General features: G+C 39.5%; 2 protein-coding genes across 10 annotated transcripts in view; one reads left to right on the top strand and one right to left on the bottom strand.

Annotated features, from left to right (window-relative positions):
* LOC116066251 (vesicular inhibitory amino acid transporter-like) overlaps positions 1-13,280 on the bottom strand; it is a 13,372-nt gene extending 92 nt beyond the window's left edge. The window contains exons 1-8 of the mRNA XM_031322209.1: positions 13,177-13,280; positions 11,854-12,514; positions 6,579-6,715; positions 5,622-5,742; positions 4,623-4,825; positions 2,974-3,211; positions 2,473-2,635; positions 1-230 (exon numbers count right to left, since the gene is read on the bottom strand). The exon at positions 1-230 is cut by the window's left edge and continues 92 nt beyond it. Of these exons, the coding sequence (XP_031178069.1) occupies positions 1-230; positions 2,473-2,635; positions 2,974-3,211; positions 4,623-4,825; positions 5,622-5,742; positions 6,579-6,715; positions 11,854-12,514; positions 13,177-13,280 (1,857 nt within the window). The remainder of the gene's footprint in view (positions 231-2,472; positions 2,636-2,973; positions 3,212-4,622; positions 4,826-5,621; positions 5,743-6,578; positions 6,716-11,853; positions 12,515-13,176) is intronic.
* A 1,566-nt stretch (positions 13,281-14,846) lies between these two features.
* The window catches only part of lama2 (laminin, alpha 2), a 205,925-nt gene continuing 200,404 nt past the window's right edge, over positions 14,847-20,367 (top strand). For all 9 annotated transcript variants that reach the window (XM_035995247.1, XM_035995246.1, XM_031321901.2 and 6 more), the window contains exon 1: positions 14,847-15,041. In XM_035995247.1, coding sequence (XP_035851140.1) covers positions 14,975-15,041 — 67 coding nt within the window. In that variant the 5' untranslated portion in view covers positions 14,847-14,974. The remainder of the gene's footprint in view (positions 15,042-20,367) is intronic.

Below are 20,367 nucleotides of genomic sequence, written 5' to 3'. Positions count from 1 at the left end.
TATCAGTTGGTCCCTCACAGTGAGGCGGCCCCACTGCAGTCTGAGGTGAAACAGGCATGGCAGTATGAGTGTCATGGCTGACCCGGTTACACTGCCTGTCAAACCCATCAACAAGGAGAAGCTGGGGACTAGCAGGGCCAGTAGGTATGATGTCATCAGCAAGGCGGTGCGGACCAACAGGGCCGGACGAGACACACCTCGGCCGACATGTTTGGAGTTCAATGGGACATCTGTCGAAAGATTGAAGCAGAGAAGTTGCTTGCACATGAAAAAACAACTTTTGTTTATGGGTTGCTCTGTTCTGACTCATTGTTTTTCCAGTTGCTTCTATGTAGCAGTATGGCATCATTTTAAAAAGGTAGTACAAGGACAAATTAAGTGAGATTATTTACTGTAAGAATTGACAGTTGTGTTGTAGAGGACAGGGAAGCTTTAAATGGCCTTTGCATTTGCCCAGTGAAGATATTCATAATTTGAACCACATTACATCACTTGGGCAAAAAGTAAAGTGTTGTAATGTGATTACTTCATGATGCACTGTCCTGTTGACAGTCAAATGTGTTGACAGTGAACACATTAGCAAAGTTTCCCTGATAACTCAGCTCTCAAATGGCAATAACTGACATGAGATCTTTGCTTGTTTTCTGAGTTATACAGGTTATATTTGTATATAATTTGTAAGGTTTAGTTTCATATGTTTTGCTAGTTTTATTGGACTACATTGCATGTGCATCCCTCATGATCAGCCCTTAAAGCTATAGTGCGCAACTATTTTATAATATTGAACGTCCTTTACATTCAAGCCATTGCCAAATGAGTTGATACAAAGCTAATTAACTCTATCAGCTCCACAAAACTCTCTCTGTACTTCTCAGTATGGCTATGTTTAGAAAATGGTGTAGTCTGGACACTTTTGTGCGCAGAAGCTCGAGTGACGATAATTACCTCTTCTGAAGAGTCCATCATGTTTTTCTAATCCTCCGTGTCCCACGGGGGGCGGGGGTGGTGCGCGATTGCCAAGGCTTGCGTCATGTAGATGCAACGACAGTGTTGTTGTCATTACTTGGAATTTCTCATTGGGCCGACAAAAGCTACGCACTATAGCTTTAATTGATTAATTGTACAGTATTTCTACTGTTTTTTAGTCGCTAGGTTGACTTCTGAGCTACACTTACATCCTCTTGGAATATGTTGTTTTTCTCTTAACACAATGCTTAGTTGAGCAAAACATATATTTCCTCAGTTTTAAAATTGCTTTGTTGGTCACCTTTAACCATTTATTTTTCTTGGGAACCATCATTTTAGTATTTATGGGGGCTCAATGCTACCCTGGCTCCGCCCTCCTACGTACTTACGCTCAATTTTCATTTCCCTTCAGTACTACGTCTGGGTTCGCAGTATAGTCTTGGGTTTTCTCCAGCCAAATTTTTGGTGGTCCAATCAGCGAACAAAGGGAGTGGCTGAAAACGATGACGTTGAGGCCGTGCGCTAGAGTTGTGGTTCCGTAATGGTGGCCATTCAGTCCGTTGTGGCAATGCTGCCGAATATCCAGAAGTTAAAGCCAGAGCAAGAACAATCTTTGCTGAGTTTTGTTGGTGGCCATGATGTTGTGGCCCTCCTCCCCACGGGGTTCGGGAACAGTTTGATTTTCCAGCTCGCTCCGTTAGTGGTGAAGGAGTTGGCTAAGGCTAGCGATGCTAATGCTAAATATAAGCCTTGTCGGTCTCCCCTTTTGTTGCACATGTGCATGACATACGTCACGACCAGACGTTAGCGATTGGTTATGGCAGATCCGGAGTGGCTCTGGGCAGATCCAATAGTTTTAAACTTCAACAGAGTACCCGCCTTCAAGGAAGTTAACACTTGTCAATGGAGAGTGGCCAGACTCTCTGTACAAATGTAATGTACGAGAGTCTGGTAGGACCAGGCTAGCTCAATGCCAGTATGTAACATAAGTAGTAATACGTGAGCTATGCAAACTTTTAATAGAAAGTCAACTGGGAGCTCATGCTCCTTTCTTCAAACTGAAACACCTGTAGAGATACCCACCTGGAAGCTGCCCAGTCTAACCACAGTTTACCACTGTAGACCTCTGGAGTCTCTATTAGATGTCATGCTCAAATGAAACTGGGCAGTATGAGAAAGTAAAAATCAGTCACTGATTCACTTTCCTAATGCTATTTTCATTGACCATCCAGAGAACCTCCAGCCTTAGCCTGCTTCCTCAGGCCTCTGCTGCTCCACAGAGTATTAAGAAATATGTAAAGAAAAGAGCAGCTTCCTAAGGCCATGTGTAATTTACAAATCAGTCATTGTAACGTATCAAATGTAGATCTACAGTCACAATGTTAACCATTGCACCTTAAATCTTTAATAGATGGCCTGAAGGAACTATTACTTAATGTATTGGGGACAATACCTTGGGCAAGGTGAGCGGTTTGAATATAAATTAGAGCTGTCTGTATTGTTCACCTCCAAGCAGACAGGTTTGTAGTATTTCAGCAGCAGAGTAGAATGGCAGAGGGTAGGACAGCAGGGCTTTAGCCAGCAGACACAGGTTGACGAGAGGTCGGAGGTCAGAGGGCAGGTTGTCTGTGATGACCTCACTGGTCTCTGCGCCCCATGTTAACACGGCCTAATGAAGCAGGGAAACAATCAATGCAATCAGTCAATCAATCACTCCATTTGTCTGTCCCTTTATGCATCCTGTGATTAGACCTGCTGCTGTAAACCAGATGTTGAGCCTCTCAATATTTGTATTATATATTATATATTTTAATATTTTTTGGATATTTGTCCATCGACACAGTACTATATTTATTTATCTCTGTGTTACGATATTTATTTAACTCAGCACAAAACTAACTTCTGACCCCTCAGAGGCATCACAAACTCATAAAAGCAACTCTATAAACCCAATATTGTCACTAAAATTACAGGAGAATTTGCTGTGTCACACAATATGTCACTAACCAGTAAAGAAAACAGAGTTTTCATGATGCAAGCAGCACCATGGGTCCAACCCAGCATGGCATTGAACTGCCCTCTGTCCTCCATACTGCCCTCTAGGGGAGGGAGGAAGATCTGCGAGGTGTAGGAGAAGATGATGACGCCCACAGAGACGAGGAAGTTCTCCGGGTCTACAGACAGAGACAAAGTGGACCAGGACCAGCTGCTGGCTCGACTCAGACAGTACAGCATGACCAGCAGGCTGACACAGGGTCAGAGACAAAAGGAGAGAAAATGAGAAAAGATAGTGCTCCATGAATGAAGCATCTAAAATAAATGTATTGATAATTCTTTCATTCATTTATTATTCAACATGCATTTGCACAGGAAGGTCCACATATTAGCTGTGTACTCTCAGTTACACAGGGCAATACAAGCACACGTCCTGCCTAAAGACACTCAAGGAAAACAAAAGAAATATATAAATGATAAAAAATAAAATACAAGAAATAAAAGCAGAAATGAACAAAAGGACAGTCAATTTTAATTGCATTAAATAAAATAAAATGCTGATGTCCAAATACTATTAATTGTAACCATGTAGCTCCAATTTATTTTAATGAACTGAATTAATTGTCCCTGTATGGTTAGAAATGATAACTGAACAATTTAAAAACAAAGCTCATGAAAGGTTGACATTTTGGAGATACATGGTTTTCAAAGGATAGTGACATTAAGTTTTTCTGAATAAAATAGGATACACAATCCTTAATCATATCAATGAATAAAAGCACAGTAATAACTGTTTCTATTGTTCTATTATTCATTTGGAAACATCCATGAATCTAAAGAAAAATACAAAATAACATGAGACAGATAAAAAGTAACTGCACTGACTGAACGTTTTTTTTTTTTTTTTTTTTTTACAAAACTAGTTAAATTTTGTGTTTATCATTTACCATTACAGTATGTGTACTGTATGCAACAGATGGACTTGGACTCATTTGGTGATATGAGCAAGATGTTCAGCAAAAATAGATAAGGGTTCAAATAAAATATTTTTCCCTCTGCCTAAAGCTATGGTGCGTAGTTTCTGTCGCCCCCTTGAGGAATTCTAAGTAATGACAACAACACTGTCAGCGCATCCACATGGCGCAAGACCCCCCCCCCCCTCTACGCAGTTGCTAGTAGTTTAACCCATCAAATCAAGGAGGACATGAAGGATTAAAAAAACATGATGGACTCTTCAGAAGAGGTAATGATCTTGTAATTGTTATGTCCTCTTGGTCTCCAAAGCTGAATGCTGCTGTTGTCCTTTTGTCAGTGGTGACATAAAACGCATCGCTCAAGCTGCTGCGCGCAAATCTCGCCAAACTAAGCCCTTTTGTAAACATAGCCATACTGAGAAATACAGAGTGAGTTTTGTGGCGCTGAAATGCTTAATTAGCTTTGTAGCAACTAAGCTCCATTTTCCCCAGACACCTGGCATGAGAAATGAAATGAAACAACCAATAACAGCAGTGTGCAGCAGGTGGGAGCAGACAGCATAACCAGCAGCAGCAGCTGCAAAATGATCACAGGAGTGAGAATGAGAGCAGATTATAAAGGCCACATTGTTGTCTTTACTTAATATGATTGTGGAATTGATCATTCAATCACTTCTGTTCAATCACCTGATCAGTATGTGAGCCAGGGAGCACAGCAGGCTGAGGGTGGAGACTGGTCTGAGATCAGTCAGCAGCAGGCAGGGCAGCATGAACATCAGAGACACCAGAGAACACACTGATCGAGGAACAGCCATCCCTGATAGACTGTCAGACAGCAGACCGGTGGAGACGACCAGATACAGGGTGCACGTCATTAACAGTTCAATGACCTGGGATAAAAAAGAAACACGGTGCAAAGAGAGATGTTTACTTCATGCATTTCCTGTGGGAAACAAACCTGTTCATCTATACCATGGGTGGCCAACCAGTTCAGCAGAAAGAGCCACAAAAAACCCCACACCATAGCAAAAAGCCACACAACACATGCACGTCCACACTACAACAGCAACAGTGACTTCCAGATCTGATGACAGTCATAATACATAGCAATTTTCATAGTTTTTTTTTTCTTACTTAGATTGACTCAGTGGGAAATCTGACAGTCTTTGTTATCCACAATCCTTTTCAGGTCTTGCTAGAACTCGGTTGTGCCACTCGAAGCGACTCTTTCACTTGTTTGTCACTAGAGGGGCTTTCAAACAATCTGATTCAGCAGTGAAAGGGTTAATGAGGAAGGTGATCTGTGGCAGCTTTTTTTTCCTCGGGTTGAAGAATTTGTCCTCAAAAGTCTGCTGCATTATTTTTTTATTTTTAAATAATTGGCAAATGTATTGGCAAGTGCATTCCATTTTTTTTGCACTTATCTGAAATGTTTCAAAAAGTAAAAAAAAAAAAAAAAAATCCACCAATAACACAGCCCCCAGCCACACAGTAAGAGCCTCAAAGGAGCAGGCAAAGAGCCGCATACGGCTCAAGAGCCACAGGTTCGCCACCCCTGATCTATACTATACATGTACATCTTAAAAAATGTTAAAGTAATCTATTCCAGTATAAGAAAAGTGTCAAGCCCTAGTTTATAGACATGTGCACAGCGATTTTGCATAATAAAGAATGTGTGTGTGTTACCTGAGATACATTCACCATCCACCCTCCCAGTCCAGGCCAGTTGGGCCACAGTCCTTTGCAGCAGGCCTCCATTACGTCCTGGTAGCTGTGTCGGACTCTGACCTTTGACACCGAGCCTCCACTGAAAGATACAAACACCTTCTTACTGTGATAAATTGTGTCTGATACAAATTTACCGTTTTGACCATTGTCACGGTTATCAAAGCTACAGCATGTGGTCTTTGAACTATTAAGCATATTTTAAATACATCTTTGACAAAAATTAAAGACTTCCCCCCAAAATGTAGGCTAATGTGTTTATTATCTGTGTTGAAGCGTATGTTCCAGTGATTTAAGGGAGCACATTGAGGTGCTTTTTTCCTCTTCTTTACAGCTAGAAATGTATATTCAAACTTCATTTCGCTGAACCCCACAAATCAATGAGGCAAAAGTAAAACTGAAACACCACGGTTCTGCAGAACACATTCACATTTCTCTTAGCTGTGTGAGTGGTGTTTTTCTGACTGATTTTCACCACTGCTGAATGAACAGAATAACAAGTTTGTGTATCTATTACTCTCTTCTCTGTGTTCATACCAAAATTGGGATTAGAGTCCCCCGAGGAGTCTCAATAGAAGAGAAGGAATAAATATAAGAACGACTCCGTTGTCAGAAATAATAGTCGCCATTGCTGAAGATACAGAGAGGAGAGCCCCATCTGCAGAAACTTCAACTAAGCCAACAATGACTCCAAAAAAGAAAAAAACATCCCAGTACCGAACACACTGCTCTTTGGGAAGCATGGCCCAGAAGTGCTACAAAAATTGCTTAGTACATCTGCTATCAGTAAAATAGAAAGCACACTGTAGTGATAAAGTGATTTTATGTAGTAAAAGTGATGTAAACTGATTATAAAGTGATATTGCACTTAGCTAATTGACACCAAATTAATAGAATATGATAAAAAAAAAAACATACCTTTGTTCATCTTCATATAGACAAGCCACCAGGATGCTCCCTGTGTGGTTACACACCCAGGCTGACAGAACCAGCAGAACTAGACCCACATAACCTGACTGGACCAGAGCGAAGGGTAAACCCAACACAAAGATACCCTGAAGGTAGGACAGAAAGAGATGGGAAGAAAGAACAAAGATGGGTTGATTTGTGAAGGAAGACAAGGAATGCGAAGAGATCAAGACATCATTTGAAAAGCTGCCTCAAAAACTCTCTCATGGTGCTCCCAGGTAGTTAAGTGGTGAAGATGTACCCATGACAATTGATCAAAATGAAAGAAACAATGCTGATGACTCCTTTTGATATTTTCCATTATATTTCACTTGGATTGGTTTACGAAGTCCAATAAAAAAAATGTATTTGAATAAGAGGAAAAGTAAGAATTACAACAATATAAAGACAAAGAAATTAAGGATGAAAATTATAAATATTAACAAGTCCGACCCACAGAAGCATGTTCTGTCTTATTGTGAAAAGGTCGCAGTTTGGTTAGGTTTAGGCACAAAAACTACTTGGTTGAGATTAGTTAAATTTTGGGTTATAATCAGTACATTTGTTGCGTTACTTCACTCCCGTGCAAACGTACATACCGTCATTACGCACGTGACAGGGAATTTGACGAAATTCCATTTGCTCCGTACAGTTGAAATGACTCGTTGTTTACTTTTATTTTTTAAACTGGACACAAACACCAGTCACCTTGGTGAAAAGTCCTGTTTGTTTGACCTATCTACTCCTGGAAGGCTAACTAAACAAAAATGCCAATGGTTTAAAATTGAGTGTTAGTTCCTATAAACAAGAGACATGGATATCAGATCTCTAACTTAACCAATCTCATCATACTGCCTGATGCTCATTTTAACCTGTTTCCATAAGAAAGAAAAAAAAAACAGGAAATTGTTAAAATGTGTAAAGTCTAAAATGCTGTTGCAAGAAAAAAGGAAAAGGAAAGACTAAAGAAGGAAAGGAAGCGAAAAGAGAAGGAACTGTTCACAGTTGAACAGAAGATGAGGATGCAAGAGGAAAGTTTTGGCGTGATGCCTGGAGAGTTTGAGGATGCAGGAGACCAGCAGGAGCAGAAAGGCAGAGGAGAGTGGAGGGAGGAGACTGCCAGAGAGAGCGACAGGAGAAGAGGGAATGGAGGCAGGGAGAGGAAGAAGGAAAGTAAAGAAAGAGGCTATATGAGGAGAGAAGGAAACAGAATAGAGAGCGGGAAGAGGAAGGAGAGGAGCGACCTCTCAGAGAGCAGGAGGTTGAAGGAGGAAGAGGAGGAGGACGAGGGGAGATCAGAGCAAGCTACTTTGATGGAGCTGCTGCGTTATGAATGTTGGAACATGGAGATACACACATTCACTGAGAGAGTTATGGAGGCACATCATAAACACACTATACACACACTGTGGATGTATAAACAGACAAGCACACATTCTCTCTCTTTCAAGTTACTATTTTGTTACTGATGTCTGTTTAGGCATGCTGATAGAGCTTTGATGTTCAGATGGAGCTGCTGGGGATGAAAGCAGTTTGACGCTCACGTATGATTTCATCTCCCCCTCTCTCTCTCTCTCTCTCTCTCTCTCTCTCTCTCTCTCTCTCTCTCTCTCTCTCTCTCTCCCTCCACTTCTCTTTCTCTCTGTGTTTTTGCCAGCTAATTCCTCATTGGTTACTCAGAGCACAACTTGAAACAGCTCCCAATCACAAATGTGTACAATAAGAAAGATGATTCAGCTTCATCCTGCTAACAATCCGACATGGATTCCATGGGGGAATCCAGGGGATGTTGACCTTTTTCTTACCTTACACTTACATACTCAATATTGGCTGCTGGAAAATAAAGATTATTACATTCACTGCTCCTGTCTGAACTTCCCAGGTGCAAGATTTCAACTGCTGCTCTGCAGGTCATGCACGATATTTTATGCAAGCACATGCCCTGGGCACAAATAAGTGATAGAGAAATGTCTTTCCCCACATATGGTAGAGCAGAAGCGACCAGAAACAGACAGGTTTGACATTTTAATAGCAGGACATACATACATTCTCAAATGTAGAATTTGCTGCTTTTGTCCGACCGTCGCATACGATAGAAAATGTAATATCTTTGGACTCTTCTCTTGGTTGCTATTTAAAGCTGCACCTTGGGCTGTGGAAACTTGTGGAGGGATTTTTAAAACAATTTTATAAAGTAAATAATTAATTAAAGGGGTATTCCAGCAATTTAGTAAAGCACTTCCATTATTTGTCTGACTCACAAGGCACAGATTTTTTTTTTTATTATGGTAAAAATCAAAACAGAGATATCCTACTTTTAGTCCCTAGACAAGCTTCAAAAAAGAGGTTCTTACATTTCCCATAATGCGACTGGATAGCATATTTTGTTAAAATTGCCTTTACAACACCTTCACAACAGTATTGTGGTAAATCACGGTCAGGTCAGCTACAGCAGTTCATCATCAAAACAAACAATCTGAAGATGTCACCTCGGCTCTGGGAAATTATAATGACATGTTTCTTATGAAGGTAATAGTGGAGATGAGGATGATAATAACAAAGATGGTGATGACAATGGTAATGACGAACGAACGGTGGTAAACATGAACTGCAGAAATGAACGTTTTTAATGGATAACCAGCAGCATTTTATTTTGGTCTTCATTTTTTACAGGGTCTCGGGACGTATTTGGCAGCATGATGAACTAAATCACTTTTTACAGCAATCTTTTACAAAACAAAATGGGGACATTCTTATCAGCTGGTGTTTGGATTTGAAAAAACCCAATTTGGAACTTGAATTCCCTACCCATTAAGGTAAAAATGACGCTCAAAAGAAAATAATCATAGGCAGTGTTTTTCCTCAGTGTCAGAAACGAAAAGGTTCAGGTCTCTAATCTGCCATGAAGACATGCAAAGCGGAGCTGCCTAATTAAAACTCAGGCGGGAATTAAAAGTCGGGAGGCTTGAGAGCTGGAGCTGGTTTTGTTTTGCACTTTTGGCAGCAAATTTGCTCTCTAATAAAAACTTGATTAAGTTGGCAGACAGTCATATCATAGTTAAATCGGCATCAATATACAACCACCAGAAAATACATATTTTCTTTTTAGCCTTGATAGGAGATAAAACTGATGTTCTTTTTTTTAACATTAATATCCTCTGAACAAATGGATTTGTCATCATGGCACTGATCTGTGTTTATATATCAGATACTGTATATTCTGCGTCTTTTTATTGTTACTATGTGGTCATCCATCACCGTCTGAGGTTTTCAAGCGTGCAGTGAATCGTCACCTTTAATGAAAAGACTTCTTTCTGCTACGTGAGTCATCCAGTAGTCACCTCAATTTAGGGATTACTGAGCAATCCATTTGGTTAAGGTTCCTGATTACAGTGTGCTGTAGGTAATGAATAACCTATAAATCATTAAACCCAACAACCCCGGAAAGAAGCCGATGCTGTTTAAGCAGAGTTTAAAAAAAACATGCTGCAGTAAAATACAGTAAAATAGGAAGTATTCAAATCACAGCGTGGTTTCAAGGAACAAATTAATGTAAATAAAGATGCAAGCATTGACGTGACATAAGTAACAAATCATAGATTTGAATAGGCAATTTAAACCTCAGATTTTGTGCCTTGTCTGGCACAGAAATTTGGTCTCTAATTACTTCACTTAATCACTTAAAGGAAAAAATAAATCCTGGCTGTCAGATAGGTATAAAATAGATATAGCACATAAAATACTTGTTTATCTACTAAATATCATGTTGGTATAGGTATTTAAGTACTGACAACAGTGCTAATGATGAATTAAAATTGTGTTTACAGCAACGTCATGCAAAAGCATTTGATGTAAATTTACCTTAACTCCTGAATGCATGCGTGTCTTCATTGTGTGTGTGTGTGTGTGTGTGTGTGCGTGCGTGCGTGCATGCCTATGTGTGTGTGTGTGTGTGTGTGCTTTTGGTGTATCTGTATGGTTGATCTTTGCAAATGCTGTCCTCTTCCAGATGGTCATAAAGTCAGACTCATGCGTACACTGTATTGATGTTCTTTATGGACCCAGTAACGCACTCCAATTACACTAAAGTCATTCAGTGAAAGGACACATTTACAAGAGTGCAGCAGTTGAATACGGCTCAGCATTTACAGCATAATAAGCTATTAGCATTACCACCACGAGCACACACTGTGACTGGGAGCTTTAAATTTATTTTATTTTATTCACGCTTTATTTGATTATGCAGACTGTAGAGTGCCTGACAAACAGCCTGCAAGACCACAAAGCATTGTTTAATAATATCAAAACACAGTGGGAGCAGATTAACTAGTCTGCATGTTTAATGCTTTTTGAATGTATTGTGCAGCTTGGCGCCTAAACAGTTGGCATTTACATTTTACATTTGCATTTTGCAAGAGAGAGAGACACACAAAGTTTTAGAGAAAAAGGATGAATGACATGCTCAAATTGATTCCAAGTTTGCAGCTGCAATAAACATGAAACCAAGAACAGTTGCGCTTGACAACTGGATTGCTACGCAATGATTAGTCTATATCCTTTGCGTTCCACTTCTGGGATTGCTCCGGTGCCGCAGGAAACTCCGCCGGATGCATGTATTTTCCGTTTCCTTCCGCTTTCTTTGGGTTGGAATTTTAAATTTGGTGGATTTATGAGGACTATGGTTAACTGCTCCTCAGATCTCTGCAGGGTAAATTGAGACTAGCTAGCTAGACTATCTGTCCAATCTGTGTTTTCTCTCACACGACTATTTTGCTGCGGTTCTGTGCGGAGTTTGGTACTGCCCATGACGATTATGATTGGTTTAAAGAAATGCCACAAAACCAGAGCACGTTTTCCTCCCATCCCCGAATGCTATGTGGAGTAGCCAGACTCTGCTTCAGCGCACTTTGTAGGAGGGTCTGGCAAAGCGAGACTATGCAATGATGGCATTCATTTGGCAGAGGCTTATATCTTGGTGATTCCCCCACATATACATATTGGGAGCAATTTGAGGTTGTGTCTTGCCAAGGAAACAGGAAAAGGGATCAAAGAGGGATAACAATACAGGGACAAGACTTCCTGAAAAGTATGAAAACATATAGTATTCATAAGTCTAAACGAATGAAGGTATAGTTTGGCAATGGTTCACATTGTCCTGACATTGGTGTGATTTGGGGTTAAGATAAAGACAAAGATTTTGCAAAGATTTCCGACCATGCATATACTGTATACTGTATAAGTGTACCTGTATAGCATTTGTGACATTCCAGCCAGCCTCCCAGGCGGTGATGGTGAGAGTAGGCTTAAGACCAGTGGTGCCGGTTCTGGGGCTCTGAACTGGATTAGCCAAACTCATCCTTGCTCTCTCTTCTTCAAGGCTGGCACAGAACGGAGAAGTTCCCTCCACAGTTTCCGCTCCTTCCTTTTTGTTCTCTACATCCTCAGAAAGTCTCTGTTTTTGCATATTCCCTCTAAACAGCCTGTAGGATCCTCTCTTGTTACTCTGGTTGAAACTCGGGTTCTTCTCAACGTTGCTTCCTATTTTGTCAGCACGCATCTCAGAGGATCTTCTTCTTTTGCCATAACTCTTGTTGTTTTTGAACCAAACGGAGTCTGCAGCAGAAACCGCTGAAGTTATGGTGATGGTTCTGGGTCCAGTGGAGATTACAGTAGCTCTGGTCTCTTTAAAAGTTGGACTCTCCTGCAACAATGTGCTGGTGCATCCTGGGATACTGGGATTATCTTGCTCAGTCGGAGACAGGCTGTTCCTTCCAAATAATGTTCTGTTTCGTTTGGTGTAATCAGAGCTTCTGTTATTTTGGTTTGTAACGTTGTCCTCACCATAGGTTCTGTTCAACTCATCACTGTGGGTCAGAATCAGCATCTCTTCATCCTCCTGAAACAACCTGCTAATCAAAACCACTTCATTTAATTTTGATTTCATCGTTTCTATGCCCCCATCCACTTCACTAAATTAGAATAATTGTATTCCAATAGGAAGACCCATTTCTATGAGGATGTGGTTAAAATAACTAACACTTTAAAAAAATGACACTATGCTGGGGTAAATTGTTGGAATATTGTAGGGTTTATCTAAATCAAAGCAACAAAAGATATGATATATTAAGAACAATATTAAGTACTTTGTGACTCCCACTCTAGAAAGTAAGAAAATACAAATAGAATGGCGCTATAAACACACTTTATTAATTCATTTATTTTTCTAATAATGTATGTATATATAAATGCATGATGCCACATATTATACATATTATGATATTAGTGCAGGTAGATATTTATGAGGAATCTAAACAATATTTATTTATACATTTCTAAATACTACTACTACTACTACTAATAATAATAATAATAATAATAAATAATAATATTCTGTGTCAATTAACTTAGCAGATACTTTACATGACGCTCACTAACATATGTTAAAAATCAACACAAAACAGCTTTGTTTATTATAATATGTATTTATCATTATATAAATAAGTATTTCAATGTGTAAATCAATAATACAGTAAATCTATTAATTAATATATCCCATGATGTGACTCACCTTGTTGTCCAGTCTAGGTGTAGCCTCGATAGGGCCCAGCCCCACAGAGACCCAGCACTACTCCAGGGCTGCCGAGAGCTCCGAGCCCAGCGAAGAGAGCCCATCTTCAGCCACCTTGTATGCAGAGTCAGCCTCCTTGCATCTGGAGGGCTAAGGGTCTGGGGGAGCTTGACTGACAGTGGACACGTAAACATACTCATACACAAATTCTCCCTGAACACACACACACACACACACACACACACACACACACACACACACACACACACACTAACAATGGCTGCCTGTAAAGAAACTGCACACACACCAGAGCCACACACACAATTGCACAAGCACACGTGCATAACTACACACATACAGGTGTATGAAGTGATTGACAAGTTGGTGAGCTGTAACATTATAATATACCAGTGTTTTCAACAGTGAAGGAGTAAACTGATATGATTGCCTTCACAGTAGATACCTATAAGTTCCATTCACTTTTATTTTGTGCAGAATAAAATATACACTTGTACATGCTGATATAAAATATATTCTCAAAAAAGAAATGCTCTAATTAAAATTGTTAACCTACAGATTTAGGTGCTTGTGTTTTTTTCTAACTGTATGTTATTATTTAGCAACCTTCGCATTACACTCCAGTAAAAAATGTATTCAGCTAGTTTCACATTTCACTTTAGAAACTTTTCAAACAACGTTCTGAATTTAGTATGCAAACCTATCTATAGAAATGGATAACTAATAATATTTACATTGTTTTCCCCTATTTTATGTCTCTGTATGTATAATTGGCTGTGCTTTTATGAATGTTCATAATAGGCTTCTTCAGTTTTGCCCCAGACTGTGGTGAGTTATGCAGGGCAGCAGGAGGAGCCACAGAACAGTTGTGTAACTCACTGGACCAAAAACTTCTGTCCAACTCTTCACTTCTTCATTATTATGTGTGCTCCATTTAGTTGTTATTTCTTTTCCCTTCTATGGTCTTTGTTTGTGGTAGCCAAAACAGTACTGATGCAATACTTCATTTGCTTTTTAGCATCTGAAGCATTTTCAAAACTGCTCCAGTTCTGCAGCACACTGATGTACAGAATAGGCTATATGCTTTAAAACCCTTCGTGGATTCAGTGTTTTAGCACCTACCTCACACCCAGGTTCAGATTTTATACAAGATGTAGAACGTTTACTTACAATACTGCTTGAAAGCTCACTGGACTACGACTAAAATAACATGTTACGTGTTTTAATTAACTGTTAGTAACAGTACCCAACAGTTTATAAAGTATTACAAATTAACACAATCTCAACAAGCTAAAAATTTTGATTACACTTTATTGCATCAGAAATAATAATTACATAATTTTGGCTATAACACTGATGGGGGCCTTTCTTTCTGCCTATCTATCTATCTATCTATCTATCTATCTATCTTTTCCCAGTTTTTAATTTTCCCATATTTTTTCATTATCATTTCTTCCCTCCTCTGCCCGAAGATTAAACGTGGAGAGGACAGAGCAGAGGAGGGAAGGAGAGAAAGAGAGAGAGAGAGAGAGAGAGAGAGAGAGAGAGAGAGAGAGAGAGAGAGAGAGAGAGAGAGAGAGAGAGAGAGAGAGAGAGAACGGAGAGAGAGAGAGAGAGAGAGAGAGAGAGAGAGAGAGAGAGAGAGAGAGAGAGAGAGTTTTGGTCAACTTCTGTTAAACTTTCCTCTGACATTAAACGCAACACAGAGCTGCGCGAGAGGACAACGGCGCTGACTCCACAGCGCGCGCAGTACGATATCAAAACTTCAAGATAGGACAAAATGAAGCGACTCCGGCTCGTGCTTCTGACCGCGTTGCTATGGCAATGCTGCCATGCCCAGCAGAGAGGTGAGTCCTCAACAGACTGATAGATAAGATTACCGATCGATACACCAATACTCGGCACCGCGAGAGTAATTTACCGCAGGACAACACTCAAATGAGCTCCGTGTCACTCACTCGGGGCTGTTGCTCATTCCCCTTAATAAGCTAGCTAATCAGTCAAAGGCTAACTTACACCTAAATAAAAAGTGTTATGTCTGACCACGAGAGGTTTTTAAACATATGCTTTTAAACGTCCTAACATCAGTCTGGTAAGCAAGAAAATGTCCTCACTGATCACACTTTGTTTCTATCACAGTCAACAACTCTCGCTTTGCTGAGGGCTTTACTTTGGTTTATCGTTAACAGAAGAGGGCAAATCATGTGGAAACCCCTTAAATGACATACCGTGTTGAGCCTTATTAAAACAAACAAAAGAGAGCACGTAACGTTACATGGACAATGACAGATGCTTGTAAGTTTTTTTTTATATTTTATTTTTATTTCTCTATTTGAAAGGGGACAGTGAACATTAATCAACATTAAAACAATGTAAATGTGCCCGAGTTAGCTCAGAAGTGCTAATTTTCATCGGTAGTCCCCCAGCCAGTTAGTTAGTTGTCTGTTGTTGTTTGTGATGTTCAAGTAGCCAGAAAACATTGAGAAACATAATGAATGATTAGGGGTCAGAGAGATACACATCTTATTTGGATTTGTTATTTTTTAGACACATTTAAATCAAGTCAACATGACATACCTTGACTTTAGCTAAGCTTATGTAGGCCTACTAATACAGCACACCTTAATGTCATTTTGGATTTTCCTTTTACAGTTACTGCTTAGCCCACAGAGTTTATCATTACTCGGTGCAAGTTATGTCTAGCCTACCCCCTAGGGAGTCTTGTTTTTCACCTTTTCACACAGTTCCAGTGCATGAGTCAATGTAGACTATGCACAATGATCTGTATCCTACTGTACAGGCGATAAAAATCATCAGAAGATTAAGATGATTTAGTTTGTAAAATAAGTTTTGACAGTGTGGCACATTGGTTTTGGAATTTGTGCAGTTTGCAGGTGACACTTTCCTAATGATATGAAGTTCAGATTGTCATTGATATCATTGTTAATGAAGTATGTAGTTTTTCTATCTGTTAGTTAACCGACCGACAGGCTGGCCTCTGTGTATTCCTCTAAGAAAGCTAATAATCAGGCCCAGACAGAATCTGCAGATTTTTTTTTTTTTTTCAGTTTTCAGCGGTGATCCAGAATCAAAATTCTGCGGAATTCTGTGTCCGCAGATTCCACGTGGCTCTGCTAAAATCAATCACAACATGACTTGAAGGTTGTTCACCAAAATTATGAAAATACATTCTTCTGTTTTTTGTTTTATTAATCTATAGTGGGATCTAGTCACGCAGATACGATATACAGTCCAGAGTTTGAACTATTTTCTACCAAATAAATGGTCTATATAAAACAGTGTTCACAGTGTGTTGTGGATTATCCAGAGTTATAGCTAGAAAGAAACATTGATGTTCAATTTCTCACATCTTATTTTCAATGCTTTTAGCACCACAGACAAAATCCGGTTCACATACACTGTATTGCTGTGCAGGCAGAAATCTCAGATGAATCTCTCAAAAGCCAGACAAATAAAACCACATCAATCTGCATGCCTGGATACCACCAGGGTTAAGTGAGAAAATACATGTGTTTTAGACATTTGGTGAACCAACCCTTTTAAAGATCAAACCGAGTCATGAACTGCACTTGAGAAGAGCCGCTGCTCTTTTACTTGTAATTGGTGTATTTGTGAGATTGTGAAACACTGATGTGCGTGCTTTGTGTGTTAGGGCCGTGACATAGTCAACGATGAAAAATGAGCAACAATGTCCTCAGTGGAGTTGGGGATTGACAACTGGGACAAAATGAATATACAGTAACATGGCGCACCATGAGAGTCAATATTCAAGCAAAATTCCTGATGCTTATTATTAGTCAAATTGCCCCACTTATTACTAAAATGCTGTAAAAGTGGCCATTTTTAGAAGATGAAAACAAATACTTCAGTACGGGAAGATGATCAGTAAGCTGTTTGAACATATGAGTGTGTGGAGGGTTTGTTTGCATGCGTGTGTCTGCCGAGCGAAGGTTTGGTGTTGGTGACTGTCGCTTGAAAGATGAGACAAATCTAGTGCACGTCATGCTTTTTTTTCTTCTATTTATCCTCTTCAAAACATCGCCAGATACTGTTTAACCCAGGAGTGCTTTGGACCTCCTGCAGACGGGCAGAGGTGTGCCATCAGGATGTGTGTGTTTCTGCATACTGTGCGTGTGTTGAGAGAGTGAAAGTGAGTAGAAAAGGGCGGTAGAGGCCATCTGCATTAGGAGCCTCATTACCAGGCGTGTCAGCCAGGCATGCTCTCTATCAGCGACGGAGGTCAGAGAAACACCAGGAGATAATCAGAAAGAGAAGAGAAGGAGGAGGAGGAGGGCTGAAAATAGAGAGGAGAGAGGAAGGAGGCTGAATTTAAGAGTTGTTAGGCATTGGAGAACACATCAGTGATAGAGAAAGGATGGGTGAAACAGGTAGATGGAAGGTTCAGAGGGCATAAGAGAGGATGAGGTTGAAGAAGCATAGAGTTAGTGAGGTATAGACCCTTTGCACGTGACGTCACGCTCTACTCGCGCGAATTATGAACACCATGATGGACGGCGGAAGAGCTATGCTGTAGAGTAGACGGACGGTATGTGTTCGTGTTCGCTCATATAATAAAATGGTTATTTCTTGTTGTGTGGTGGGTTTCTGTAGGCTTTATGTTATGTCTGGTTAGAGTCATTGTGTTAACAATACTATACTATACTGTACTATACTATACTGTACTATACTATACTATACTGTACTATACTATACTATACTGTACTAGGGGTGTAAGAAAAAATTGATACACTTGAATATCGCAATATTTCATTTTGCAATACTGTATCGATTTTCAAAAAGTAAATATATATTTTTTTTAAACGTTCAAAAATATTCATGTAAGACAGTGCTTCACGTTTATGTTATGTTTAAACCCCCTACCGCTAGATGGCTATGCTGAGACGCACCACTAGTGTGTCTAGCAGTGCCTGACTTTTTGCTAGAAGCTAACAATGTAGCTATGGCTGAACTTTGGCCTACTTTAGCATATAAAAATTAGCTCACTAAGAACCTGTGAACCACAATCCCAAACTGGCAGTTTGATTTTCTGTGTACTGAATTGTTTACCTAAAGTAAACTTCTCTGACTTCTATGAACATCATGTCTTTTTTTAAATATTAGTTTTTCTAAAATTATACTTAAAAAAAATCCCAATATATCGCCTTACGCACAGTATCGAAATATATTGCAATATTTTTAATCATGACCCATGTATCGTGATACGTATCGTATCACCAGATTCTTGCCAATACACAGCCCTAGTTAATAAGGGGAACACACTTCTAAGGTTCCTTCGATATTTAATGTATCAAATCACTCTTAAGGTAGAGCTAGCTAACTATTAGCCACGTAATGCTAGCGTGTTAGCCTGCCTAAACAGCTTCTATTTAGTTAGGTTAGTTAAGTTTAATTATCTTAAAGTGATAACAATAACAGACCACACCGACTACGTTTGTCTTCGTATTTTAATGGTGAACAACTTCCCTTCAGTTTCACTTTATGTGGCTCTTTTGGGAGTTTGTCTTTGCTGCTGGCTGCAGACTTTGCATGGAGATCAACAGGTGATTGCTAGCTAACGTTAGCTTCCAAGATAACTTTTGTTATTTATACCCAAAGTTAGCTGTTGAAATACACTAGCCTGCTCAGAGGTTGCCTTTAATACGAAGGGAAATTCAAATGCTAGTACAAGTTATTCCCATTTACAGTTTGATGGTGAGCTGTCGTGTGAGTCAAAGCTGTGTTATACAGTAGTTGGCTTGGCTCAGAGGGCAGCTAACTGGCTCGGTGTTATGAAACGCCATAATCCTCAATGTGTTTAAAAGCTTTGAGATCAGCACCAGTGTATGGGGATACCCCGTTTACCACATAGTGGTACAGATCGTTGGCACTGAAGTTGGGCAGACTCTGCGATTTAATGAGGTCCGTGAAAATGGAGGGAGGAAGAAGGTAAGAGTCGGTATCCAATCCTGCGATCTCCAACTTCTCCAAATACCAGTCTTTGTGAGCACCTACCAGATGCATGCCCTAACTCGACCGATAATGGCATGACAACTTGTTATTCTATAGAAGAAGCCATAAAGAAGAAGATAGTATTAATATTACAGTTTATTTAGTGTTATTTATTTGAAACTATTTGAAACTAATGAAACTTTCCGTTTAGCATTAAAGTATACACAAACGGAAAGTTGAATGGAAATGGAATCTTTTGAAACAGTTTCCTCAGTATCAAAAAAGGGGGATGCTTGAGGAGACAGATGGAAACATTTGTTGATGATGAAAAGACACTTATAGCTTTAATTGATGCAGCCCTAAACTGTGTTTTCATACTCGGTTTCAAACTTGGTTTGATGCCTGTATTAGTCAGTAAATGTTCAGTCGAAAAATAAAACTCCACGGCATCATCATAAAGCCAGAAAAGTTCAGTGTAATAATCAGCAGAAAAACAGAAGAATAGTCCTTATTGTCATTGTACATGTACAACGAAATTGGACGCAGTCCTATCAGTGCAAAAGCTTAAGTGAAAAACAGGTGAATAAATAAATAAATATAAAAGAAAACTCTAACATAGCTTGGACAATATGAATTATTTTGCTCCTGTGAAGACCGTTATTTACTTTGCATCAATATGATTCTTCTTGCAATATAAGTTTTGAACTCCATTTTGAACTTTCCATCAAGTGAGTGTCAGTATGATGCATGAGACTCTAGAGCCAAGCCAAACAACTATATTGATAAAAGATATTAAATGTCAAGAATGTGTGGCTGTCGCCGGGGAAAATTTTAAAAGTTATGAGAAGTTGCCAGAAAAGTTGACTTGTTAGAGTTGTGTGTGTATTAATGTGAATGTTACCAGCCTGATTTGCATGAATGGATATGTAGTAAACTCACTAGAGACACCTGTGTGGAATGAATCCAGACAGACAGGATTGTAAACCAACTGAGGAATCACATTTTTTTTATTTAACAAATCCATGCGACTTATTCATAATATCGCTGTCCTAGAGAAACCTCATACTGCATCTTCAAAAAAACAATCAGGAGAAAACTGATTGATTTCCCTGTTGATGTTTATCGAACTTTGGCATAATCAAAGGTGCAGCCTGATTTCTCTTTGGAAGGATCTATGCTGAAAATGTAAAAACAATAGTTAAT

This window comes from Sander lucioperca, chromosome 19 (genome assembly GCF_008315115.2).
Source record: "Sander lucioperca isolate FBNREF2018 chromosome 19, SLUC_FBN_1.2, whole genome shotgun sequence".
Lineage (NCBI taxonomy): Eukaryota > Metazoa > Chordata > Actinopteri > Perciformes > Percidae > Sander > Sander lucioperca.
This window is presented reverse-complemented; position numbering and strand designations above follow the sequence as displayed.